General features: G+C 52.0%; 1 protein-coding gene across 1 annotated transcript in view; it reads right to left on the reverse strand.

Moving 5' to 3' along the window:
• NCOR2 (nuclear receptor corepressor 2) overlaps positions 1 to 25,600 on the reverse strand; it is a 226,183-nt gene that overhangs the window by 79,432 nt on the left and 121,151 nt on the right. The window contains 4 exon segments of the mRNA XM_063173183.1: positions 876 to 1,063; positions 6,084 to 6,150; positions 14,610 to 14,662; positions 19,235 to 19,291. Coding sequence (XP_063029253.1) covers positions 876 to 1,063; positions 6,084 to 6,150; positions 14,610 to 14,662; positions 19,235 to 19,291 — 365 coding nt within the window.

Genomic DNA, 25,600 nt, shown 5'->3' on the forward strand with positions numbered 1-25,600 from the left:
TGGCAGAAGGGTTTAGGTTTTCTGCATATCAGGTGACCCCAGGCAAGGTGCCAGGACTGAAATGGGAAGGACAGGGAGTTTTCAGCAAAAAGGGTGGAGATCATGAAATCGAGTCTTCTCCTGGCAGAAAACAACATGACCTCAATTGCACTTCCAATGAAGAAAATGGACAGGGGGTGGGAGAGACAGGGGACATGCCTTCCAGCGAGACATTTTGCTCCCTTCATGTTGTCTGTGGTCATTCCAACAACCTCTGCAGATGTTTCTGCTCCCATTAAAGCATGTGCATGTAATAAATCATCAATGTGACCAAAGGCACCTGCAAGTTTTGTACATCTTAATCTGGGCACAGCAGTGAGGCAGGAATTAGGGCTGTCCCAGACAGGGACAGGGAGCTAGCCCTGGCCCTGATGTGGCCAGCTGGGAAATCAGCAGCAGAGGTGACAGAGGCAGTCACATTGCTGACATTTGTGCTCCTTTTGGCTCTGTGTTGAGCCACCCTGGGGAAAAAGCAGCAAGGGAGAGGATTTGAACCTCTGAGTTAAAGGACTTAAGCCTTTGGCATTTTCCGAGCTCTGCCACACTAGCTGGTCCTGTTCTTGGACATGGTGTGGTGTGATAGCCTTTTGTAATTTAGTTGTTTTCATTAAGGAGAAGGCTTGCTTGTGGTATTGGCCTCACTTTTCCTATCCTTTCATACTGGGAAGAGTTCATCTTGGATAGAAACTGGGGAAAAAGCAGCAAGACTCACGTCTGTCTGTCTGTCTGCCTTTAACTGGAGAGGGAGAAAAGGCACCGAGAGCCGCCCCAGCCCGCTCCTCCCGCTCCCAAAGAGAAAAGAAAGGCTGTCTGATACCAGCTCAGCCCCTTCCTACCGCTTCTCCTCTAACCTCTGCATGCGCTCTTGCAGCTCGCGTTGCTTGCGGATCTCCGGGAATTGCTTCTCATAGTACTCGCGCACTTTGCTCTCCTTGGCACGCCGCCGAGGGTTGTTCTCTATGCGCTCCACTTTCTTTTCCCAGGCCTCCATCAGCTGGTCATAGCGCTGGCAAAACTTCTGCTCCTGAAAGGGCAGAGCGAGAGAGGGAGCTCAGAGATGTGCCTGGGAAGGGCAACTCCTCCAGGCCTTGCCCTCGATGGCTGCTCAGGCTGAGCGTGAGTCATGTTGCTTAAAGAAATACAATTTATTAGGATATGGACATGCTCCAGGGCCTGGGGCCAACCCAAGGGTGAATTCTCAAAACAGGCCATCAGGTACCCTCAGGCTCTTTTCCTCCAGACCCAATGTGTTTGGTGGCACCAGGACTCCTAGCCAGCGTGGCTCAGCCCACCCCTCACATCTGCACATCTCACTGAGCATCCCCTGGCCGAGCAGGTGCTTGGTTCAGCAGCCAATGGCCTGTGCTGGGGAGGAGCCTCTGCTCCACACCCCAGCAGAGAGCAAGGGGCCTGCCTGAGGCCACTGAGCAAGGAGGGACTGAGACATGGCCTTGGGAGGAGGCACAGGGGGCAGCAGAGGCAGTCTCCACTATCTGAGTAGGGTGTGCAGGGCCATAATTTTGGAGCCACCAGTTCACCATGCTGGGGAGAGCTTGCCATGGTGCCCAAGGCCAGGCACCCCTTCCTACCCACACACACCAGCTCCAGCAGTCACAGCTCTGTGCTTGCAGTGATGATGGGGCTGGGGCCATGGGGCAGCTCCAGGCGAGAGCCTGGCTCCCCCAAATCAAGAGCCAGGCACCCAGGCCCAAAGCCATACAGCATGGTGGCCTGGCCACACACTCAGCTCCTTCACCATCCTAAAAAGCCAAAGTACTTTTCCTGCTGCTGCTCCTCTTTTTTTGGCCCGTGTGACAGGACAAACACATCCCACAGCAGACCCAGGCTCTGCCAAAACATGGCACTGCAAAGGGTTTCCACACCGTGAGCCCCCGGGTGACATGGCACACCCACCAGGTCCAGCACTGCACTTCTGACCGGTATTTATGGGACAAGCCTGGCAACACTGAAATAAGATTTGCAACACAAATGAGTCTCCTCCCATTACACCCCAAATCTCCTCTCCCTCCTCCAGCCACACTCTTGCTGGAGGAGAACACCCACGCACAGGGAAGGTCCATGGTGGGAAGATCCCTGTCTGGTCCCTGAGAGCCTCCACAGTGGCAGCAGTGCCCAGCCTCAGCTGAGAGCAGCTGGGGGACCAGAGGGGCTTTAGGGTTTCAGTTTGTGTCTGACAAATGCCTTCCAAGCCCCAAATCAGGAAGTGAAAGCAGATGTTGCTCTAATGGCAAGCCCCAGGTCACTCCTGACCCTGATGCTGCTTTCCAGAATGGGTGGCTCAGCACCAGCACACTCAGCACTACAACAGAGACACAGGGAATCCAGATTTCTAAGAAATAAACTCATCTCTTGCCACCACTGCTCTATGACCAGAAGTCTGAGGCTGCAGGATTTCCCAGAGGCACTTTGTTCTCATCCCGCTTGCTCTTGGCCACAAAGAAAAATCAGGAGAGGTAAAAAAAAACCCAAACCAAGGGAAATGCACAGCAATCTGCAGCCCATGTCACACCACTCCTGGCACATGGGTTCTGTTTGTCCACCCTGGGCCTGGCAATAATCCAAAGGAACACATCTTTGATCTCCTTGGCCTTTTGGAGGCACCTCAACAATAATGCGAGGCAGAGACAGAGCACCTGAAGGCCCAGAGCTGAGCCAGATTAACACTTTCCCTGCAAATAAATCAATTCCCACTTGAACGCCCGGAGCCAGAGACTGTCCTGCCCTGCATGGATGCACAGGAGGTGCTGGGGTTCCATCAGGAGCTGAAGGAAACAGCCACGAGATAAAAACAAGGAAGGAGAACAGAAACTGAAATGCCCTGAAAGCCCACATGGGGTATCTCACACTTTGGGCGAGGAGCTACAGGTAACACCAACAGCCTGCGGCAGCTTGGCAGAATCGCAGCTGCTGCTTTTCACCTCTCCCAAAGCAATGCCATCAGCCCCCTGAAAACGAGAGCTCCCACCCTGCCAGCAAATCTGCTACATCCTCCTGCTTTCAGAGCATCACATTTGGGAAGAAGCTAAAAATACCCCATGGAGTTTGTGAAGCTGGTGCCCGGCGCTGCCAGCCCGCGGCGCAGCCGGGAGAGAGCCCAGCACGAGGGCTCAGGCTCTGACAAGCCTTGAGGCTGTGAAAGGTTTGTCATTCCCCGTGGGAATGAGCCAGTGCTGGGCCCCACGTTGCCACCACCCCAGCAGAGCCACCTGGCACAGCCCTGGCTGCCTCACAGCCAGCAGGGCGGCTCTTCTTCCTCCTTTTCTTCCACTCCTTGGAACAACTCGACAAAAGCTTTGTCCAGAATTCCTCTCCTAAGGAACTGGCATTTGAAGACGGAGAAAGCAACATCAACGTCACGCTGCTGATTCCCCAGCAGCTCACACCCTGGCAGCAGAGCAGCAGTACCAAAGCTTCCCCCAGGCACAACTCTGCCCTGCAGAGCACGGCTTCACAATGGACTGGCTGAGCATTTCCTGAGCTCCCCACCAGGCAAACTTCAAACCCCACTTCAGCTGGGCTGGGCTGCAGCATCCCCATCCAGTGCTTTTCGCTCCAGCTGGGACACACACTCCCTGCAATCTCCTGCACCTTTCAAAAGCCAGGATTCCAGGCATCCTACAGCACTGCAAACTCCTCAGATCATCACAGCTCCACCACCAGGAGAAGCTCCTGGTCAGGCACTTCAGGAGCAGAAGCATCTATTCCTTCTCTGTGCTTCCTCTGAGCAGCTCTAAGCAAGCGTGTCCACTCCTGAGCAACCATCTGTGCTGGCTTTGGGCAGGGGTGCCCCCTCTGCTCCCCTCTCCATCACACACATCACAGTGAGTGACAGCGAGCCCAGCCGGACCCGGCAGGGATCTAAAAATGGATGGATAGTAACGCTGCCGTAGCAGCTGAAGGCAGCTCGTGGGCTGTGCCGAGCCCCAGCCCTCCCACAGCTCCGGGGAACAGAGCAGCTCTCTGCAGGGAGGAGGAGAGCGAAGGTGACAGGAGGAACCAGCCCAATCCCTCTGCAAGCCCCGTGGTTTTCCTCCCTTGGCTGATGCAGACCAACCTCTCGCAGGCAGAACAGCTCCCTTCACCATTCCCTCTCTGCATCATCCCCCCGATGGCAATTGAATGTTCTCTGCTGTGCTGACCTCCGTGCAGGCAGGAGGGAGCCCTGTGGATCCTCTGGGAGGGGGCTCTGGGGGCTGGACCCTGCTCTGACCCTGCTCCAGCCAGCCCCAGGCAGCAACAATACCCCAGAAAGCAAAAGAGCCAGAAAGAAACGCTGGCATGTGGATGGGCTTTGCTAAAAATAGGGTCTGCTACAAAATAGGCAGAAAAATAGCTAAGCATACCCATTTTGCAAACAGAATCAGCAAATGTATTCACTTTGCAAATTCAGCAACCGTATGTTGCCTATTTTGTAGAATAGGCAAAATGCTTCCCTAAACTGAAAAATCCCCTTTCAAGGACACTGAATAAACTGGCTGGCAGAAATTCACCTATTTTGCATGACAGGCGACTTTACTGCAAGTCGTATTTTAGGAACTGTGCTCTTGCAGCCTAATTAAACCTTTTCCCCCAGCTCCTTGATATTCACACAGAGCAGCTCACTCCAGGCTTAGCACAGCAACCAGCCATTTCCACCAGAAAGCAGTTCCTGGGCACTTCCCTCCTGCTTCCAACAGAACCACGTGGTGCTCTGCAATCCCTTTTTTGAGGAAGGGAATATTGACCCACTTCCCACCATGCAGAATCCTCATCTGCAGGAGGGGAGGTGCCCAGAGCATCACTGGACTGCTGTGCCACATCCTGATGGAGTTGTAAGCCCTGTACCCCTTGCCCTGGGAGAAGCTTTATCATTGACAAGTCTAAATGAACACATATTTGGACACAAATGGGAGACACAACCATTCCTTGGGAATGCAAGGTCTCTGGCTTTTGGGATACTGGTAGAAAACAGCAGGAAGACAAAAAGCATGAGGAAGGAAAAGAATTATTCAAAATAAATTAGAAAATAATGTGATATCTGCCTTAGAAATGTATGTATTGGACGTCGCTTTTAAAGGTACAGCCTTCAAACCACTTCCCAGAAAAATTCAAAAGAATTTTTCCAACAATTCCTCCCAGTTTTGGCACTTCTGTCAAAACCAGCCCTGAAGACACTGAGAAAACCTGCACCATTGCCAATCCAAGACACACTGGCTCTTGAGCTGCCCCAGGACAGAAAACACGAGACAGCATTTACATTTTCCTTGTGAAACGTGAAGCCCTGTGAGCAGAATCACCCAGCACTGAAAGAACTCTGCAAAATCCACCTGCCTGGTGGGAGCCACTGGTTTTCCTGGCATTTCCCCTTCTGTGCTGGCTTTGCCTTCCAGCTCCTGCTGGGAACCACTGCAAGTGTCAGCACGGAAAATGTACAAATTCTGTGAAACCCACTTGAACTTTCTCCTCTGAGAACTGCAGACTTTGCAACAAATGCCTTTGAAGCCTCATGACCAGCCCTGCCTTGCCCCTTACCCAACCAGGACCTGTGTCCGTAAAGGTCACTGGAACTCTCTCGCAGACAGCATTGCCTAGAAACAAACTGGCACGGAGCTTGAGTTTTGTTTTTAAACCACAAATTCCTAGAACATTGCTGTGTGGTCAGCTGGAAGGAGGCAGAGCAGCCTTCAGACCATTTACCCGAAGCAGAGTCAGCTTGTTTCACACCTCTCTTAGGGTTCAATTACTCACAAAGCAGACACTTATGCTGTGAATAGGCTTTCTGAGATCAATGATGGGCTCTGCTGTGATTAAGCCAGCCCCAAGTGTTTGCTCTGTGGGAGGCACTTGCAGAGGGAGGCGCTGCCTGCAGCAGGCTCCGGGACCTCTCCTTCTCGTGTTATTTTAAGCGGGAGAGATTCCACAGTAATGTAACAGGCAAAGTACAGAGTAGCAGCACCTCTCTGCTGGAAATCATCCTTTTCTTTCTCACATAATAAATTACGCTCTTTTATACATAGAAAATAAGGTCTGAGGGAATCACTTACCCACTGTTTGCGCGCATGATTTCTCCTCTTAAAGTATAAAATTAACTTTTTCCGCATTGCCTGGTTTCTGTAAAGAGAGAGAAAAAAAAGATGAGATCTGATTAACGAGGCGGCTGAAATACACAGCCTGGCTTTCCCCACTCCCAAAAGAGTGTGCAGCAGCACAGTTTCCACCTTAACTTGGAATTGCATCAACTTGAGAACAGCAAATGCTCTTATCTCAGACCTGGAGCCAGCTTAGAGAAAGACCAACAAACCTCTGAGACCGGGAACTTCACCCACATCTGTGGGCAAACCAGGACTAAAGCTGAGAGCTAAATTAATAAAGTCCCACTGCAAACCTTCCCTGTGTTCTCAGCACACACGTGGGCAGACGCTCAGCTCTGCATCTATCCATGGGTCAGGCTGGTCCTTCAATGATTTCACATGTTCTGCAGAACCCCAGCGGGTGCTCAGGAGCTGGGGGGCTCGGGCCAAGCTCTGCATGGCAGGAGGTGGCACCCCAGATCAGCAGTGATGGCCATGTCAGAGCACACGCGTTCCCCCAAGGGCTCTGAGGGCCTGATAAGGAGGCAGGATCACAGCAGGGCTTGCAGCACTTATCTCCTGACCTCTTGTTCCTTGGAGCTGTGCCCGACAGAGCTGCAAACAGCCAGCCAGGAGAGTTCAGCCACTTGCAGAATTGGGACCTCAAGGGGGAATCTGGCCACCACAACCCCAACCACCCCAGCGTCTGCCCAAACATCCCCTCACTTTCTTCTTCTTTCTACTTTCTAAAGGCAGCATGAAAGAACTGCTCAAAGAGAAGCAGCACGGGAGCAGAACAGAGCTGAAAAGGCTGCAGGAGCTCCCAGAGGCAGCGTGAGCCCCAGAGCTGAGCTCCTGTGGCTGCTCCTGTTGTAATATTCACAGCAATAAAGTCTCTAGGTAAAAGGCAGAGACCAGGGGCAGAGGAGTTTCCTTAAGTCTTTTATCCCGATTAAAGGCAGAGCTGCAGTGTGTAATTACTGATCAGGAGCTTAGCAGTCTCATGTAGGCATGTTCTGTGGGATTTAGCTGAATGAAGAGACACCCTTGCTGCTTCCTCATTCCCCCCTGTGTGGCTAGCAGGAAGGGAAAGCCCATCCTCCTGCCCTTGGAAATCCCTCAGCATAATGAGCAGCAAACAGGATTGCTTGGGAAGGGGCAGGGGGCCCAGATCACTTAGAGAGAATGGGGGGCAGTCCTGGCTAAGTTTAGGGATGGAGAACATTGCAGAAAGCATCAGCATTGCAGAGAGCATCAACCTTTTTTAAACTCTCTTCTTGCTACACCACTGGACCGTGCATGAGCACTCACAGGAATGACAGTGAGCCCACAGCAAGGGCTGCCCTGGGAACCACAGCTCCCTGCAGCACTGCTTGGCCAGCCCCAGCATCCCTTCACATGACACACTGTGAGCTTTCCCCCATGGCCCCAGCACCGCGTGGTGCCTCAGAGGGCAGCAAACCCTCCCACAGAGACCCAGCCAGACACATTTCCTTCCAAGGTTCGGCTCTTTGCAGGGTCACTGTGCCCAACAAACACATTCCTATTGTTTGTTTATTCCTGATTCCAATGGAAGCTCCAACACAAGGAAACCTTTGGGGTGGTGCTAATGATGCTCATGTGTGAGATGGGCCCTGGATTGTCCCTTGGGGCCAGCCCAGCTCAGTCAGGCCCTGCCCTCCCCACCTCACCTGGGTGACATCCAGGAGCATCCTGGGGTTCTGACACCCTGCTGCTGCTGCTGGATGTGCTGCACAAGTTCTTAGAAAACAGGAGAGCAAATGCAGAAATCAGCAGCTCTTATGCAGCTGATGGGTTGCCTTGAGGTGTGCATCATGGCTGACCTTGAAAGTGCGAATACAAGCAAAGCCTTGATGGCTCTGCAGCTGCAAAAATCAGAAATGCCTTGAAAGCCAGGGTATGTTTACCACCACCAAGGCTGAAGTAATCAAAGAGTGAAAGGATTACAACAACAAACCCCCTCATGCCCTGAATGTTTTTGCCACTTTATCTTTTTGTTTTGTTTTGTTTTTGCATAAGGTCAACCTTTCAAAGGTTAATACAATCTTGGTAAATATAAATAGGCTTCACAGTTTATCTTGCTACATGTACTGCTGTTACTTAGAAACCGTTTGCAGGGAGGTTAATTCGGGCCATGTGTCTCCCAAGCACACGCTGTGCTCCCTGAGCAAATCAGCCAGCCCAGCACAACTGCTGTGCACAGGAGAGGAGGGTGAGGGCTGTCTGCTGGGAGCTGGGCACTGAAACAACCACTGAGGAGAGGCACATGGTAAGGGCTGCTCGTGCAAGGTGCCAGCCTTCCTCCCTTCTCCTCCTCCCCTGCCCGAGCCCTGTGGTTTGCTGGGGAAAGCACCAAGGATGGAGACCCGAACTGCACAGGGGGGAAGGAATCAGGCGGCTCCCAGGCAGGAGGAATGGTGCTCCTTAGATAAAGCAACAGTGACTCTTGTGGGCAGCTGAAAGTATTGCTGGGCTGGCCTGTCACCCACACCGGGTGGGGAGGACGTGTGACCTCCCTGCCTTACCCTCAGCAGTGTCCCTAGGACTGGGCAGGCTGGGACGGACACAGAGCCCCCCAGCTTCTGGTGAGCTGGTGTCCAGAGGCTGCCAGATGGCACATCCCCATCCTTGTGGTCAACAATTCATCATGGATGGAGCCCATCTCCACTCCTGACTTCCCTGTGCTGCAGAGCTCATCTCTCCCCCCTGCCCCACTGCCTGCTGAGCTCACACAGGAGCACAGCTCTCAGAGCCAGCCCCAAACTGCTGAGTGAAACCCATCTCCCACTGCCAGCACAGCCAAGCCAGCCCTGTGGCAGGCAGCTGCTTTCCACCTTCCCTGCCTTGGCCCAAGCCTGCTTTTGTTTCACGTCTTTCACAATGGAGCCAGTCACGGAGAGAACCTGTAGCTCTGACTTTTGAGCCACTTGGCCCAGGTCCACACGGGTCCTTCCTGAGGGTGATAAAAGGATGTCAGGGCTGCTGTGCCCCAGTGGGGAGCTGCCAAAGCCCTGGAGAAGCTCCCAAAGGACACAAAGGGCTGATGCACACCTGGCCAAGCCCGGGGAGACCTTCAACCGGTGCGAGACGAGATGAAAGGAAGTTTGCTATTTGAGCAAAGCTAATCAGGGGTATTTAATTACACAGGAACGTCTTTCATCAGCCAGAGCAAACAAAGTAGGGACCAAACTCAAAGAGTGATGGGAAGGAGGCAGCGAGCAGCTGGCAAAGCCATTGTACAGCGAGATGGATCACACAGGCAAGGGTAGGAAACTGAGGAAGCTCCAGCCAAACAAAGCACAGGGAGATGAGAGACCTGCAGATCAGGAGATCTGAGGAGCAAGAACACTCTGAGGTGAAACCAGCCCAGAGGCAATGGAGACCCAAAGAGCTCTGAAACCAGCCCAGAGGCAGTGCAGACCCAAACAGGTCTGTCCTCCCCTCTGCTCCTGGGCAGGGCTGTGCCAGGATCCCCAGCTGCAGCTCAGGGCAGTCACTGGCTGAGTCCCACAGTGAGGGCAGGAGCAGCTCACCCTGCTCACAGCTCACTGCACTCATTCCCTGCGTGCTCTGAAATGGCTGCAGCACACAGCTCCAGCTGCTAACACACTGTAACCCACTGACCCCAAGGCAGGGCACGCTTCTGGAGAGCCAGCTGTTCAGAGCAGCTCCTTGCAATATTTAGAAACACTTTCTGGGGAAGAGAAGCAAAGCAGATCTTTAGTTATTTACCCCAGAGCCCTTGGGCACTGGGATGGATAAACCCTCAGCATCATCAGTGCCTCTGAGGGTAAAGGGGCAGAGGTTTGTAACTCTGGATGTACAGTCAGGCAGGCTGGTGGTGCCCAGAAACACCCCTGCCATGCCCTGAAGCCCAAAGGGACAACACAAGCCCAAGTGTTGTATGTTACTCCCCCTTTTACTGGCAAGAGGAAGAAGCAGAAGGTAGCAGTGTGTGTCTCCATCATTTAGTAATTCATCACCAGGTAATCTGCTGCCTTGGTGCATGCCAATAGAGAATAAAAGAGATGAGAAACCTTGAATGGGATGAGCAGGGAGCTGCTAGGTGAATTTCTAATGAGGAAAATGTCTACAAGCACTAATAAAAAGACCTGAAAGAGAATGCATTAGTAATGACAGGGTTTGAAAGAACATTTGTGTTACATGTCAGGCTTCAACTGTGAATTTAGAGGCAATCCAGTGCTACTAAATCCCCTAAACAGCAAGTAATGAAAAGATGACTTAAATTTCCCAATGTGAAAAGTGATTTGGAAAGCCACAGTTTGAGATTTTCAGAAGACAGCTGTTCTACTCTTTTGGGGGGGCACTTCGAAAACAAAAAGAGATTCAGAAGCCCTGAAACCTCTGTGAAAATCCTGACTTCAGATTTTGATTCTGCAGAGGCAGATTTCCTGCCCTCTCCCCAAGAAGCTCTCAGCTGCAGACAGGAACCCAGATGTGCAAATATTAACAGTGCACCCAGCTCTGCTGCTGCTGGATCTGGGCATGTGAGAAAACCCAAACCACACCGAGCTCTCCTTCTGTTTTAACTGTACATCCAGAGAGGTTCTCCAACACCTCCCTAAGCATCTTGAGGGGACACAATCTGATTTCCCCCAAGATTCCTGAATTTCAGTGTAAAGCAAGGAGAAGCTCTTGAAGGGGAGGCTTAAAGCAAACCCTGTGAACAGCACTTACCCTGGGCTATTCCCTTTGCTTTCTGTCTGCTTTTTCAAGGCTCAGGGAAGCTCACATTTTCCTTTCAGCTACAAGTCTCACAGAATGTGATTGCAGGATGACTGCTTTGGGAAGGGGGAGGAGAGTCCTGCCGGGTGTTTTCATGGCTGACCGAGCAGGAATCTCCTGCCTAGAGACCAAGGCCCCCTTGGAGAATATCTCTTCAGACAGACAGCAGGTAATTGATCCTGCTCATGTGAACAACATCTTGTCATTTCTCAAACACTTGGAGGAAAGAAGGTTAATATCTTTGGAGCCTGAGCCTGGGGAATACGCAGAGTCACTACAGTGGCAGGGTGGGAAGGGCAGCTCTCATCCTTGTACAAGCAGCTGGCAAAGCCCTGAAATAAAGACCCCGACCAGAGGCATGGTGCTTCACTGGTGCACCAGCACATTCTGCATTTGTTGTGTTTCATCAGGATGTAGAAAAAGGCTCTTTTGTAGCCTTCTCAACTGATGCAGAATCACTCGAGTGGTTTCCAGCTGTGTTCAGGGCTGCGATGCATCTTGAAGACAGTTTTCAGTCTGCTGCAAAGCCAAAAAATTCTCACCTTGACAAACCAGCCACGGGGGCAAAGCTCACCCCATCCCTATGAAATGAGGGCACTAAATGCCACCTTGCCCTCCTCTTTTCTTGATGGGGAAATGGCAGAGCCCTTCTCTCCAACAACACAGGAATTTCAAACAGAAAGGACACGGTCCCATCAAAGGTAGGTCAAGGCTTTGGAACAAACCACTCAAGGGTGCCTTGGATCCCACAGCAGATGTAGCATACAAAATTAACCATGTTTGCTCGAAGCCTGCACTCACAGGTGAACCAAAGGGACCGTGCAGGCGAGGAGCAGAGCACAGCCAGGCAGCTAAATAGGACTTAAAAGCTTTTGAAGCTGCAAACACTGGAATGAACTGGGGCATGAAATTAATTTTAACTGTACTGAATAGGAGACAGGCCATAAAACTCCATGAATATAAGAGACCGGTAACATTTCAGTGAGAGCAGAAATTCTCCCGGTAAGTCCCCAGCCAGCTCTATTAGCATACGTGACTCATCCCAGCTGAAAAGCAAAGCAAACAAGAAGGGAGAATTAAATGAGTGTTGCAAGGCACAGAGTATAGCTGTGGAGAAATCGAGGAATCCTGGCTTTCTGATATTCAAATGCCTTCCCACTGACACTTGCAAACATTCAACTGAGAATAAAAAATTCACACTAAGAAGCGTTTAAAAACAAAGCAAAAAAAAAAAAAAAAAGCTATAAAAGGTATTTGTGACAGTAATAGCCTGGCCATCTTGTGCCCATGGGGCTCCAAACCAGCTTCATGTGGGGCAGTTCAACACAGCCAGGATGCAGTGAGGATTTGTGGACAGAATCACAAGCCAGATGATTTTCCAGCAATCTGCCAAAAGGTTTTTTCATCATGGTTAAATCTGCATAGGGTGAAGCTGTTCTGGAGAATCTGCATCCAATTACACCTTGGCAGAATATAACCTGCGGTGTCCTGGCAGCTGTCCTGATGTTCTAATGCATCGGGCTGGTATCTCCCAGCACCCTGAGGATTTACTCCATCCTCTATGGAAACAGCCACCTCCAGGCTATGGAGCAGAAGCTGCTCTTCTGGAGCAGAAAGGCACAAACATATTAACAACAAGGAAAAGACAAAAAATATCTTCAAATTCAGCTTGTGGAAAAATTGTAGAGCAGATGTGAACATCCAAGCGTAACTCAGTCAAAACAGAAGAGTCTGATATCTTTTGCTCTTGGTCAAAGGACCCTGAATCATTTGTTTGGAAGAATCACCAAAATCTTCATTTCCTATCTGCCTCCCAAACATCAAAATATCCTTTAAGGTGCAGCACAGACAGGGAGATGGGAGTAAAGACACACCAATTTCTCTGCATGTCCACCAACAAGTAGCCAAGTGCAGACCAGACCAAGGGACCTGCAAGACAGACCCGTGGCCAAAACCAGCCAACATCTGGAGCCCAGATTGCTCAGGGGCCTTTCACTGACCCAGATCTGTAACTGTGCTCAGCTGGCATCAACAACCAGCTGAAGGCAGCTAATTGCCAGGTTTCTGGAAGGAGGAGACGGAGGCTTTTCATTAAAATGTGTGGTTTCCTTCCCGTATTTTTGCAGCATTAATCACAGCAAACATTAACCCCAAGCCTGCCTGCTCCAGCCTCTCCTTGGTCTGTCCCTGCCACAGCTACAGCCACGTGGTGACTGTCACTGTGTGGGGTGGGGACAAGCCTGCAGGGGCAGGGATGGAAGGGAACACCTGCCCTGCTGGCTGCTTTGATGGGGCTTCACCTCTCACCACAGTTTCACTCCCGACCTGCGCAGTCAGTTCCCTCTTGTTTGCGCCCGTCTTTCAGGCAGCAACCCAGGACAGGAAATGGTTTAAATCACAGGAAAATGTGATCACAAACCCACAGATATTGGCAGGGGAATGGAGAGTGGGTGAAGTATCCGAATCTACTTTTAACTCATTCTTTGAAGGACAACAGTAGGGATCAGCTTGAAGCTGCCACCTTCAGCACCTGCACTCTGGGGCCCCTCAAGGCATCCCTGAGAGCTGGTGAGTCCCAAAGCCCATCAGAGCTGGGGGTGAGCATGACCAACAATGCAGAGAGCCATCCTTGGGCCACACAAGATGGTTTATCACTCATCAGCCCCCTGAAGTGACAGGGACCCCCAGAAGTGACAGGGACACTCTACGCCCTGTGGGAATTGAGGAGCTGGGGGTGACTCTGGGCTGGAATGCTCTGCAGGGAGAGCATTGCTGGGATGACACAGGAAGCTCTGGGTGGGGCAGGAACAGAGCAGGGCCTGGCAGTGAGCAGCAGGGTCACATCACCAAACCCTCCTCCCTGCAGCCCTTGGGGACAGAGAGCCCCTAAACATTGCCATCTCCTGCCATGCTCCCCTAGAGCAAAGGTACAGGAACTCTTCCCTCATAAACCCCCGGGATCAATTAACATACCGCTGAAAAGCAAGAGATTATTAACTTTTGTTAATAGATTATTAAAGATGATTATCACCAGCTGACCGAGCTGGTACCAAAATAGACTCACTGCAGGCAGCTCAGAGCAATCATCAGTTCATTCAAGGCAGATAAAAAGTTTCAGATCTGGTTTGACTATTTAAATTTCCAACAATAATCACAATTATCGCTATTCTCATTATCTGTTATAGCTCTTCTATGTTCAGGAAGTCACTGTGGTTATTAAACACATGCTGATGATTAAATCATGTATTGAGGTGATAAGTCAAATTAAATGATTGCTAAGTCTCAGTAAGTATCTTTGAAATAACCAGTTGTTATTAGACATTCAAGAGGTCCTTCATGAAAATCTAATTGTAATTGCAACTTTTCATTTTACCTCATCTTTCTCGCATGCAAACACACACACACACACAGAGGCAGCTGATTTCATATTTCAGTACGGGAGAAACACAGAAGAAAGCACCTAAGGTAAGTGTTGTCTGGGAAAATATCAAGGACCCCCATCCACCCCACCCTCAGAAAATCAAACAGCACCTTCAGCATCCACCCTCAGCTACAGCCCCTGACTGCTGAGCTCCTGGAGCTCCTTTGTGCTCCAGGCACCCAGAGCAGCTCCCACAGGATGCTCAATTCCTCAGCAGCTTCAATTGGGGTCTGGGAGCAAGCTGGCACCCCTCCTGCTCCCCTCTACTGCCCAGCCTGACATTTACAACAGCTTCATCGCCACATACTTACATTTTAATGTTCTCATGGTACTGCCTGGTGTCTGAAGGCTGGTTGTATAACGGCTGAAACAAATCAGAGAAACGAAGGCATAAATGGTGCGGTCTGACATTTAGGAACCCAAAGCCACCAGCAGTGGCACCCAGCCCCTCTCCCGGCCGTACTGGAGGCTGCTGGCTGCCGGCAGAGCCCCGCTGCATCCCGGAGCATCCCGGGGGAGGGCGGCCGGCCCGGCTGCGCTCGGATCGGCGCGGCGGGGACGCGCTGTTATTCACCGATTAAAAAACGCACTGCGCCTCGCAACATATGACACGGGGGAGGCGAGGGGAGAGCGGGGCTCGGGGAGCGCGGAGAGACAGTCTGTGAGCTGCGAGTTGTTATGTCTACGCGCTAAAAGCCTGCCTGAGCCCGCCCAGCGAGCCCGGCACGGGGAGCTGCGGACACGACAAGCGTCTGCTCCCGGGGCTTCCAGCGCTGCCGGGTCCCCTGCACACCTGAGGACAGAGATGCCCTTCTGGCCATCAGAATGTGCTTTCCCCAGGGTTGCTCTGCGCCCCACAGCCTCAGGGGGGATATGGCAGGGAGCTCCATGGGGAGTCGGGAGAGTTGGATCCATCCCTGGTCACTGCCCCGCTACCTCTGCCTTCCCAGGGATTTATCCTTGGCAATCTGGAGGGTCCCACCTCTGTGAGGGAGAGATGCCAGAGACCAGGCTCAATCCCACCCAGCTCAGCACACACTCCAGGGGCTGCCACCCATTGTGTCCACATCAGCAGGCTGACAGGGTGCTCAGGATTAAGCCCTTCCACGCTTCTATTCATTGTCTTAAGCTGCTGGGAACACGTCCAAGAGTGGGATAACCAAAATCTTGCCACAGCCCAACCATCACCAGCAACCATCACCTAAAGAGCACAGCTCAGATCTGACCACAAAAACATCACCAAGTACTGAAGCAGTTCATCCACAAACCTTCCCCAAAGCAGCTGTGAGCATCTCACATCTGTGACCAACACAGCAGAGGGACATGTGATGGCCTGGCTGAAGGCAGCACCCTGACCACGGATACACACACCAGCTCACCCTGCTCCTGTGGTCAATAGGGCTGAGAATGTGCTCTGGGTTTACCCAATTTCACCCCAGATTAAACACAGGAAAAGAGCAAAACATGTGCTGAGCATCTGCTCAACCAGGTGAGCAGCACTGGAGGCGACAGAACACGTAAACAAAGATGGGTCCTTTTCCCCTCCAGTCTGAAGAAGGTGTTACTCCCACATCCTCTGTGGTATCTCCCTATCACCATCACAGGTGCTTGGCACAGAAGCTTGTTTTTCCACACAGCCTGTTTCTACTTCTCTGTAAAACACAGATTCTGCTTCACCACACAGCACAGCCACATCAATCCTCACAGAACAGAGACTGGGTGTAGCTGTCCCTGCTCCATCACTGCGGCACCATCAGGTCATCAGCTTCTCTCTCGGCTGTCCTTGGACGAGTCCCTCTCCTCTGTGAAAGCACACGTAGTCCTGGGCAGCAGGGGCAGGCAGAGGCACGTAATCCCCAGGCAGACAGGCACAGGACATGAACCCCTGTGTTCCAGGAGTGCTGACAGCCACCCATGCACCCATCACCTGGAGAGGGGGTGAGGGCTGCAAGCCTGCCAGGAGACACTGCCAGGGACACCTGGCCACCGTGGGCTGGCAGAGCCAGGGCAGATGAGAGGGACGAGCAGATCCTCGTGAAGGTGACATTCTCAGTGGTATCCCATCCCCAGGGGTGCTTCCATCAGGAATCCTCTCAGATCTGCTGGTGTGGCTCCAGGCTCAGAGCTGGCTGTGCACTTCATGCTTGGAAAGCTCGGAGGAACACAGACATCCGTCTCATCACGTAGCTCCAGAGGCAGGTCTGCACCACAGGCAGCAGGAACAGCCACAGCTCCAGAGCATCACATCCTCAGTCACCCTGGAAAGCTGGCAGGCCTGGACCAGTGACTGTCTTCTGGGAGAGGACTGCAGGAACTGGAAATACTGAGGAATGACCATCTCTCTTCCCTCCTTGCTCATAAATATCAAAGCAAAGAAGCTTCCATGTTGCAGGTCACACAGACCTTCCTCCTGGGAGAAGCAGTGCAATTAACATTTTGGTTTGGACCTGGGTTGGAAAATGCTCACGTCCACAAGGACATTACAGATGCCCTGATGCCAACCAGATGACCAAATGATTCCTCTCAACTACAACCTATAAATGATATGAACACTTAGAGTCTTAGCTAGAAAACTTAAGTGTTAGCCGACAAGCACTGGAACACATCTGTTTAAAAGAAATGCCCACACACTCAGAAATATGAAATTCTGGGACCAGAACCCAAGACCCACGTGACACCAGTACCTCAAAGAGATTTCTATCTGCACAACAGCCTCAGCAGTGGAGGAAGCCCAGGAGACAAGTTCTACTCACCCACAGAGAACTTACAGACTAAATACTTAAAGAAACTTTATTCTCAGCAGGGCAGGGACTGAGAAACAGCATCTTCCCTCAGAGCCACCAACAACTCCCAATTCCACCTTTCTCAGTAAGTAAGCAGAAGTACAGCTCACAGGTCAGATAGGTAAGGTGATGTTCAAAACATACCCAGTGTTTCTCCAGGCTTAGGAACATGTAATACATTTCTCTGGAGAATGACATTTTAGAAAAACATAATTGCAATGCAAAGCTATTACTGGAAAAGCCTTGTATTTACTGAAAGCTCTTAGAAATAAACCAGAAAGGTCTCAATTGCTTTCTGGGGACTGCAGGGTTCAGATTATACATCTCAAAACCATTTCTCCTGGGGAAAACACGCAGACATTTTTTAAATGGTACCACTACACTGCAGGGGTGACACAAGCAGAGCCCTGGTTTACTGACTCACAACCTGCTCCTGACCCAGAGGGGAGCACCAGCTTCCCAGAAATCCTTGGCCTCCTGCTCCTGTCTGCCAGCACAGCAGTACTGGTGCCATGAGTGACCAATTCCCAGCACAACCTCCCACCCCACCCCAGGAGCTCCAGCACGCTGCTCATTCCTGAGCCAGTGTGGATCCAGCACCATCACTGCTCCAAAGTCACCCACCAGAGCCCTCTGAACAGCCAGGACAGCACATCCCACAGAGCTGACAGCAACATACAGCCCTGCTGGTGACAGCCACACCTCTCCCTGCACAGACTGGGCTGGCACCAGCATGCCCAACCTCCCTGCAGGAGACCCGTGGGCTGGGGCAGCTCCAGGGCTGGAGCATGTGGGGTGTGACATGGTGGGGCAGGATGAGCATCAGGCACAGCGCGCTCCTCTTCCTGGAGCTGCTTCCTTTCCAGCTCAGAAGGAGCTGTGACCATTCATCTTGTCTCTTGGAGGCTGTTGGCAAGTCCTGGGCACTGCTGGGCCATAGAAGTGGCCCTCCCGTGGCAGACGGACCAGACAGTCTGTAGGATGCCCAGCTGGCTTCTCTCAGTGAGGTTTCCCCTTTTCCCCTGCCCTCCAATGAGCAAGGCACAGACACAGAGGAAAGGTTTGCACTGGTCTCTGTTACAGCCCCTACTGTGCAGTGTCAACAGCCAGGGAGAAAACATCAACAAAATGAAAAAAGGAAAAACAGAGTGAAAAAAAAAACAAGCAAAGAAAGGAGGAGGAAAGAAGGGAAATGCAACATCTTTTGGATAAGGAAGCACCAAGCCTGGGCACTGCCAATCTTCAGAGCAGAAAGAGCAAAGGGTTTGACCCTGGTGACTCAGAGGAATAATAATGAGTGTTACCTCCTCAACGAGGAAGTGGGCTTTGTCACGTGTGACCTCTCCTTCTGCGCAGGGGAAGACAGCAATTAGTGCCACCCCCACAAGGCAAGTGCAAATTACAGCTGTGGAAGCCTGAACTGCCTGCTCCCATCTCCTGCAGACTGCATCCACTGCATCCCACGGCTGGTGCAGAGCAGGGATTGTCTGTCAGACTGGCTCCGATCCTTCCAGCAGCATCACTGCCAGTGCACCTTTCTCCAGGACTCAGCTCCAGGGGTTGTTTCCAGCTGCCCCTCCAGCAGTCAGTCCTTTGACTACAGATGGATTTTTCCAGATGAGGGAGAAGCCCCAAACTGGCAATCTGTCCTAAGTTGTTTTCTCAGCTTCCCCGTGCATGAGAGAGAGTGAAATAGAAGTGTGCAAGTGCTGATACTTGCAGGTTGTGGCAGCTCACAGAGCACCCTTCAGCATCCTCCTCCATTGTCAGTGGGTGGGACAGAGGAGAGTGCAAGCACCCATCCCTCCCCACAGCACCGAGGCTGGCTGAGAGGCAGCAGCTGAGCAGGCAGCAGCCCCACAGTGCCTCAGCATCCCCAGGGGAGGCAGACTGTGCCAGAGCCCCTTCCACCCCCCAGCTCCACTGCAGCGCGGGAGGAGGGAGCCAAAGGGTTAAAGCTCAGCGAGGAGGGCTCTGTGAGTGTGTCTGCCCGCGTTTCAGTACTCATCTCAGTCACTTCGCTTCCTGCTTTGGTGCGGTGCCAGCGAGAGGTCCGGGCCAGCAGCGCATTTCCCTGTGACAGACACACGGACAGCCACAGGGACACAGGGACAGCCACACGGGACCGCTCCCCCAGCACGGGCAACACTCACCAGCTCCACCTGCGGACCCAGCCCTTCCAGGATCCGGTGGGCAGCCTCCGCCTTCTTCTGCAGGGAGGAAAGGGGACAGGAAGAAAAAAGTTACTTGTGCCATCGCTTACGAGTCGCGGCTCTCTGCTCAAACCACTCCTGAAACCTCCACGGAGCCGGCACAAATCCCATCCCTGCCTGAGAGGAAAGGTTCAGCTCAGCCTCCGGAGCGGCACTCGGGTTATCACGGCCCTAAAGCATCCGAGCCGTGCCCAGGAGTGACCCGGAGCCCTGACCCGTCCTGTGCCGGTACCTCTGCGCCGCTGCCCTGCCAGGAGCAGCAGGAGGAGGAAGAGGAGGAGGAGGAGGGCGGGCAGACCGGCACGCACGCAGAGATGCCCTTTCTAGGATTCATCTCTTGACGAGCATGTGATCATTAGAGTTGAGCTGCCCTCGCTTCCCTCCCCTCCCTGCCGCAGAGCAGCCCTTCCCCGTCCCCTCCCGCCCCCGCCCCCGGCCACGCTACCTAGCGCTTATTACAGGCACAAAACCACCCAGGAACACGTGTCAGGGGCTGCGCAGTGCTTACTAATTAAACAGGCCTGAAAAAAAGACATGGGCTGGCTGTAGCAGCAGTCTAAATAAAAGATGACATTTTCAGTAAACAGCACTTCCTCGCAGAGCCAGGCTTTTCAGGGGGTTACTGACAGTCCAATAAATCCAGATCACTGCGTGCTGCCGACACCAGGGGCTGAGCTGCTACAGCCAAGTACCTGACAGTGATGGGGATAAGGAGATGGATTTTCAGAGGTTCAGATAAAATAAGCAGTTTTAGCTATTTTGGGGTAAGGGAGAGAGAAAATCCCAGTTTAGCTGCCTAAAACAGGGAGCTGAGCCCCAGACTGGGGAGCAGGGGTGGGCTGGGGTCTGGGCTCCTGGCACAACCAGTGGGGCTGGGCAAATCTGGGAAAACTTTCCAGGGAAAGGGATTTCAGCTCCAGGGGTCCAGCTCACGTAGCTCTCCAGCATCAGGCACCTCTCACACCGTCTCAGGGCAGGATGAGTTTCCCAAGGATTGTCTCACCAAAGGCTGGCAGGCACACAGCCCTGCTGCTTGCCCCCGCATCCACCCCCGTGGAGAGTTTCCAAAGTCTCATCTATCCCCCACTGCTGGCTGCTCCTCAAAAGCACTGATGCAGCTGTAGGTGTGCAGACTCCTCACCAGAGCCTTGTGCACCCACACAGAGCCTGATCTGCACACCAGCACTCTGAAAGAGTCAGCCCAAGCAGAACAGCAGCTGTGGGAGTCACCCTGCCCGTGGCGGGGCTCAGGCAAATGGCCCTGGCCAAACCCAGCCCTGTCCCAGCCGCAAAGCCTGCAGCAGGTGCCTCACCACAGCACGACCAGGAGAGCTTCCAGGTCCTGTTTTTGCTGTACACAAAGCTTTTGTGCAATATAACAGGGACTGCAAGGGCGCTAAGAGAGATGTGACTGCGCAGGGAGCCTGCTCTGGCACCATCCCCCTGCTGTCAGTGCATCCCTGCCTGGTACCCACAGCATCCCCACAGCAGATCTTGGTGGTCACAGATGTCACCAACACTGCCCACCTGATTCCATGAATGGGAATGAGCCAGGTCTGCCCAGGGACCCGCCCCTTGGAAAAATTCATCACACAACAGAGAGCTCTGAGCCAGAGCTTAACATTTTGGTCTTCGTGAGTGATAAAATCTGCTGGCCTTGGAGAACATCAGCACTGTGGCACTGAAAAGTGTTACAGAATTAAATCCAGGAGGTAAGATTTCCAGGAGAGGAAGGATCATTAAAACCACTAAAACCACTCTACATCAGTGGCCAAGAGGACGATTTGGCCAATGCCCTCCTGCCTGCCTTTGGCTGCTGGTGAGCAGGAGGCATCAGCTTACCAAAATTTTATGTGAAACTGGGACAAAAACCAGCAAACTAATTAACTGCATTCTGCATAATTATGGGTAGAAGACTGTAGCCTCACTAAAGGCTGACAGTCCCACCATGGGCTGGTGGAAGCTGCCCTGGCAGCAGGGATGGCACAGCAAGGGACTGGTGATGCTGTGTACAATGAGATTAACTTTGAGAAAAAGCTGAGTATGTTCAGCTTGCTGCATTTGCCATGTTTAGACAACTTAATGAGACAAGCCAGAGGCAAACCACCACAGGCAGAACATGTGGCAAATCAAGAAGAATGACATAATTTGTCTTGCATTAACCAACTGCAATATACACGTCTCCAGAACGAAAGATCAGGAGGAGAAGCAATTCCGAGCACGTCATATCTTTGTACGTACACAAAGAAATTCCTCTATCTTGAAAGCTGCCCAATTAACACTTGACACCCACTGTAATTGCTGATGCTCCTTGCTGCCTTTATCAGATCATAGCAGAGCCATAACGAGCTGTCTGAAAGGCCTGGCAGAGCGAGGTGAGAGCTGGCAGTGCAACTGGGAAGAACAGAAATCACCCAGCTGAGGGCTCCCACCACGCCAGGGCTCATCTCTGGGGGCAGACAGACACAGGGAGGCGTGCTCCTGCCCAGGGACACAGCAAGCCAGAACCTGACTGGAGAATTTATGCAAACCCCAAACTGTTCAGGTACAAAGGCAGCTCCCCAGGCCCTCCCACAGCAGTGGGACCTTTGCTAAAGACCACCAGCAGTCCTGGTAAATCCTTTCCCTTCCAAAGGCATGGCCACCTAGGACTTGGTTCCAATACTGGTTTTGTTAGGAGTATGTTTAGTGATGGACCCTGCAGAAGAAAACCACAGGGTTCATCCTACATCTGCTGAATGACCCCACCTGTACTTGCATTCCTGCTGTTTAACAGAAGGAAATTCATCAAGAAGCAAACCCCAGCCTTTACCTCTAGTGAGATACATGAAGATCCCCAGCACTTGTACAGTCCCTCTGCAGCTCCCCAGCACACAGGCAAAGATCCCTTTTCTTGATCTGGTAGGGAATCCTGAAATATCCTCCACAGCAGTGGAGCAGTGTTGCCCATGAAGGGACCTCCACTGCTGGAGGGCTCAGTGCCTCAAGAAACATGTCTGAAACAAAAACCTGGTTGCTGCAGGGCCCACAGATTCAGAAGGGAACCCACAGATGTATCAGGCAGCAGGATTTGCCCCTACAGAATCTGTCTCCCCCTGGGCAGGGGTACAGGCAGGGAAATTGTGCTCTTACCCCAGCTCATGCTCCTCCAAGGGGCCTGGAGCTGAAGAGATCTTCACCAACAGCAAAAACCTCCCTGCAGACTACAAAAAAATCTTCATTCTTGCCTGAAGAGCATTTGGCTTCCAAAGCAAACTCCAGCCCCTTGCTTTTCCTTTGAAGAAACTTAAAATAGGCCTGGGAGGGGAAAGCAGGCAGGAGAGCAACTTCCCGGCCATGTGGGCTCCCGTGGGGACGAGGAGCCAGCCCCACGAGGCAGCAGAGCAACCGCAACCAGAGCAGGGAGAGCCTGGGATTTTGCGTGGGCTCCTCTTAAAGCGAAGTTTAAAAATGGAAGAGAAGGAAACACGGGAGTTATTTTGAGAAAGCGGATCTGAAATTAGGAGGCGGCACTTTCTTGGACCGGCTCCAGCCATGGTTCCATGCAGCACAAAGCTGCTGCAGCTGAACCGTGCTCCCGGGGTTATTTATAGCACCCCGCAGGCTGCAGGGCTGGGATGGGAGGGGTTCTGCTTGGGACCAGCCATGTCCTGCACACAGACAAGCAAAGCCCTTCCAGAGGCAGAGACTGCACACAGGACGGTGCTGGGAAAATTCCTGTCCTGGTACCCGGGCAGGCAGGGCTGTGGGAGCAGCATGGCAAAGAGGCAGGCTGGAGAGAGATTTTGTTTAAAACAAAGTTCAGGAGAAGTGTGGCTGAAGTCAGCAGAAATCATGGAAACCCTCAGAGACACCTCTGTGCATGCAGCAGAAAGCAAGCAGCACAGCCAAAATGTGCTGGGACCAAACCACAACCTGGCAATGCCTGTTCCATAGGGAAAGATTTTCACTCCTACAACCACAAGCACTATTTTTTTCTGTCCTTTAAACCTCAGCGTGCTCTCTCTGAGAGCCAAACCACCCCAGCAATTTGCTGCTCTCCACACACACAGAGCAGGTGGGATGAGCCCCAGTGCTGTGGAAGGGAAAGCAGCACTAACACTCCTCCCTGCTCAGCTCCTGCAGGCACGGCCAGCACGGTGCTCTGGGCACACCGAGCACCAGTGCCCTCCCCTGGGCTCTCCCTGAGCACAGGGAACCTCAGCCAGCCCCTCTCACCTGGCCCAGGTGATGCTCTCCAGGGCTGCCTGTGGGATGCAGCTCCCCCAGCAGTGACAGAGCACTGTCCCCAAGGCTGGGGCCAGCAGGTGATGCAATGGGGGTTACAGGTGACTCATCACGTCAGTAAGAAAACAGAGGAAACCGGTGACATGTGAGCCATGTTCACACCAGTTCACACCATTCCCCATCCACCCTGCACAGAGTGTGACAAAACCACTCATTTCAGTTCTTTGCTGCTCTCTGGCTTTGGCTCATCACTGCCAGACAGTTTCAGTCCTTGGCTTGCTCACACCCCATCCATGGCCAGTGGGGAGCCCCCAGACACAGCTGGGTTTCCACTCACACTCACTCTCACCCCACTCTGCTCTCTTCTACAGTGCCCTTCAAAGGCACACTAAGGTTAAAGTGATGTGCCAGCCACTGCAAACCATGGCTGAGCATTCCACCACCCCAAAACTGCTGAAAGTGTTGGCACCGCACAGAAAACTTCCAGAAATCCACATTTCAGCCCTGCAGCAGCTACAGGAAAGCTCCAGTCACCCAACCCAAGAGCCAGGGCTGTGTGGCAGTCTGCCTTCCAGCCTCCAGCAGATTTGGGATCTCTGCAGTTCTCATCACTACTTCCAAGACCTAGAAAAGCAGGACATGGCCTAATCTGGTCTGGAAAGATATCACATTTAATCACAGACAAATCTTCAAAGTCAATATACCTGTTGGAAACTCCAGATCCTGAAATAGACACCAGGATCCTTAAAAAAGCCAAAACAAATGAAAGTTTCCTTAAAATGCAATAAAAAATTAAAATATTCCCAATGACTCCAGGGTAATTGTTTACATTTTATCTTTTTAAAAATTTTATTATGTAGAAATGTCAATAGTATCTGAATTCTTGCCTTTCTAGTTTTCCTCCAGACTTTCCAAAAGCCCATTTTGCATCACCAAGCTCAGATGAGGCAGAATAAAAGTTATTAGAAACAAAAGCAAAACAAACAAGACCCTTTCATCAGCCGAATATGAAAAGCCCCATCCCAACTACCATGTAAACTAAATTTGAAAAAAGCCTCATAGATAATAAATGCTCAAAAGCACTTTTACTGTTAAGGTCTTATTTACTGCAGCAGCTCCGTGCTGACGAGGCAGGCCCCATTCCTCCCTTTCTCATGTAAATCAGGAGTTCATAGAAAATCAGAGTTCTACAGACATCAAATCCCTGTAGGATCTGAGTCACACTCAGTGTCTGTGAGTGGTTAACGGCAAGATTATATTTTGCAATGCTAAAAACCTTCATTTATTTATTCTCTTATTTATGGATGGGGCATTAATGCTTTATGGAGGTATTTGAGGGTAAACTGATAGCTGGGAACATGCTCTGCACAGACACAACAGCAGCAGGGGATGGAAAAAGTTCCAAACAGTCCTTTGAATTCCAATTTTACAGCATAATGCTGGATTTATAGATAGATAGCTGTGCCCTTTTGAAGGAACAAGCATCAAGACAGAAAACGAATTAAAATTTAATCTTATTGATTTCCACCAGCTCAATCTCAAGAGCGAGACAGACGCTGCTGCTGCTGCTCGCGCTGCCTGCACTGCATCAAACCCAGTTTTGCCAGGGCTGACAGCAGGGCAGGCACGGGCTCCCCTGGCTGCTGGCACCCACAGGGGTGACACGGGGAGACCGGTCCTGCTGTGGGGGGGCACAGCACGAGGTGTCCCCTCCCTGGCACGGTGGCAGAGGACGGAGTCACGCCACGTCCTGACGCGACCTCTGCGTCGGCGATAAAGGCGCGCAATGTTTCAGAGGGAGCTGACTGAGCTGCTTTGTCTGCTGGCCTCTGAGCAGCAGCCCTGCACGACAGGGACCTCCGACCACCCTCATCCGTGGGCTCCACATCACCACAATGGTCAGAGAGATGGCACAGGTACCTCTTGTGCACATAAGCAGGAATTTTTGGGACGCACAGGAGAATTCACCCAGCCAAGCCTTGTTGGGCTGATGGGTAGCAGCATCCTTCAGGACACACTGCCAGCCCTGTATCCCAGGAAAAGCACAGAGCAATGCTGCTGCCCTCCCTGAGCTCAGCA

Source organism: Melospiza melodia, chromosome 20, assembly GCF_035770615.1.
Source record: "Melospiza melodia melodia isolate bMelMel2 chromosome 20, bMelMel2.pri, whole genome shotgun sequence".
Lineage (NCBI taxonomy): Eukaryota > Metazoa > Chordata > Aves > Passeriformes > Passerellidae > Melospiza > Melospiza melodia.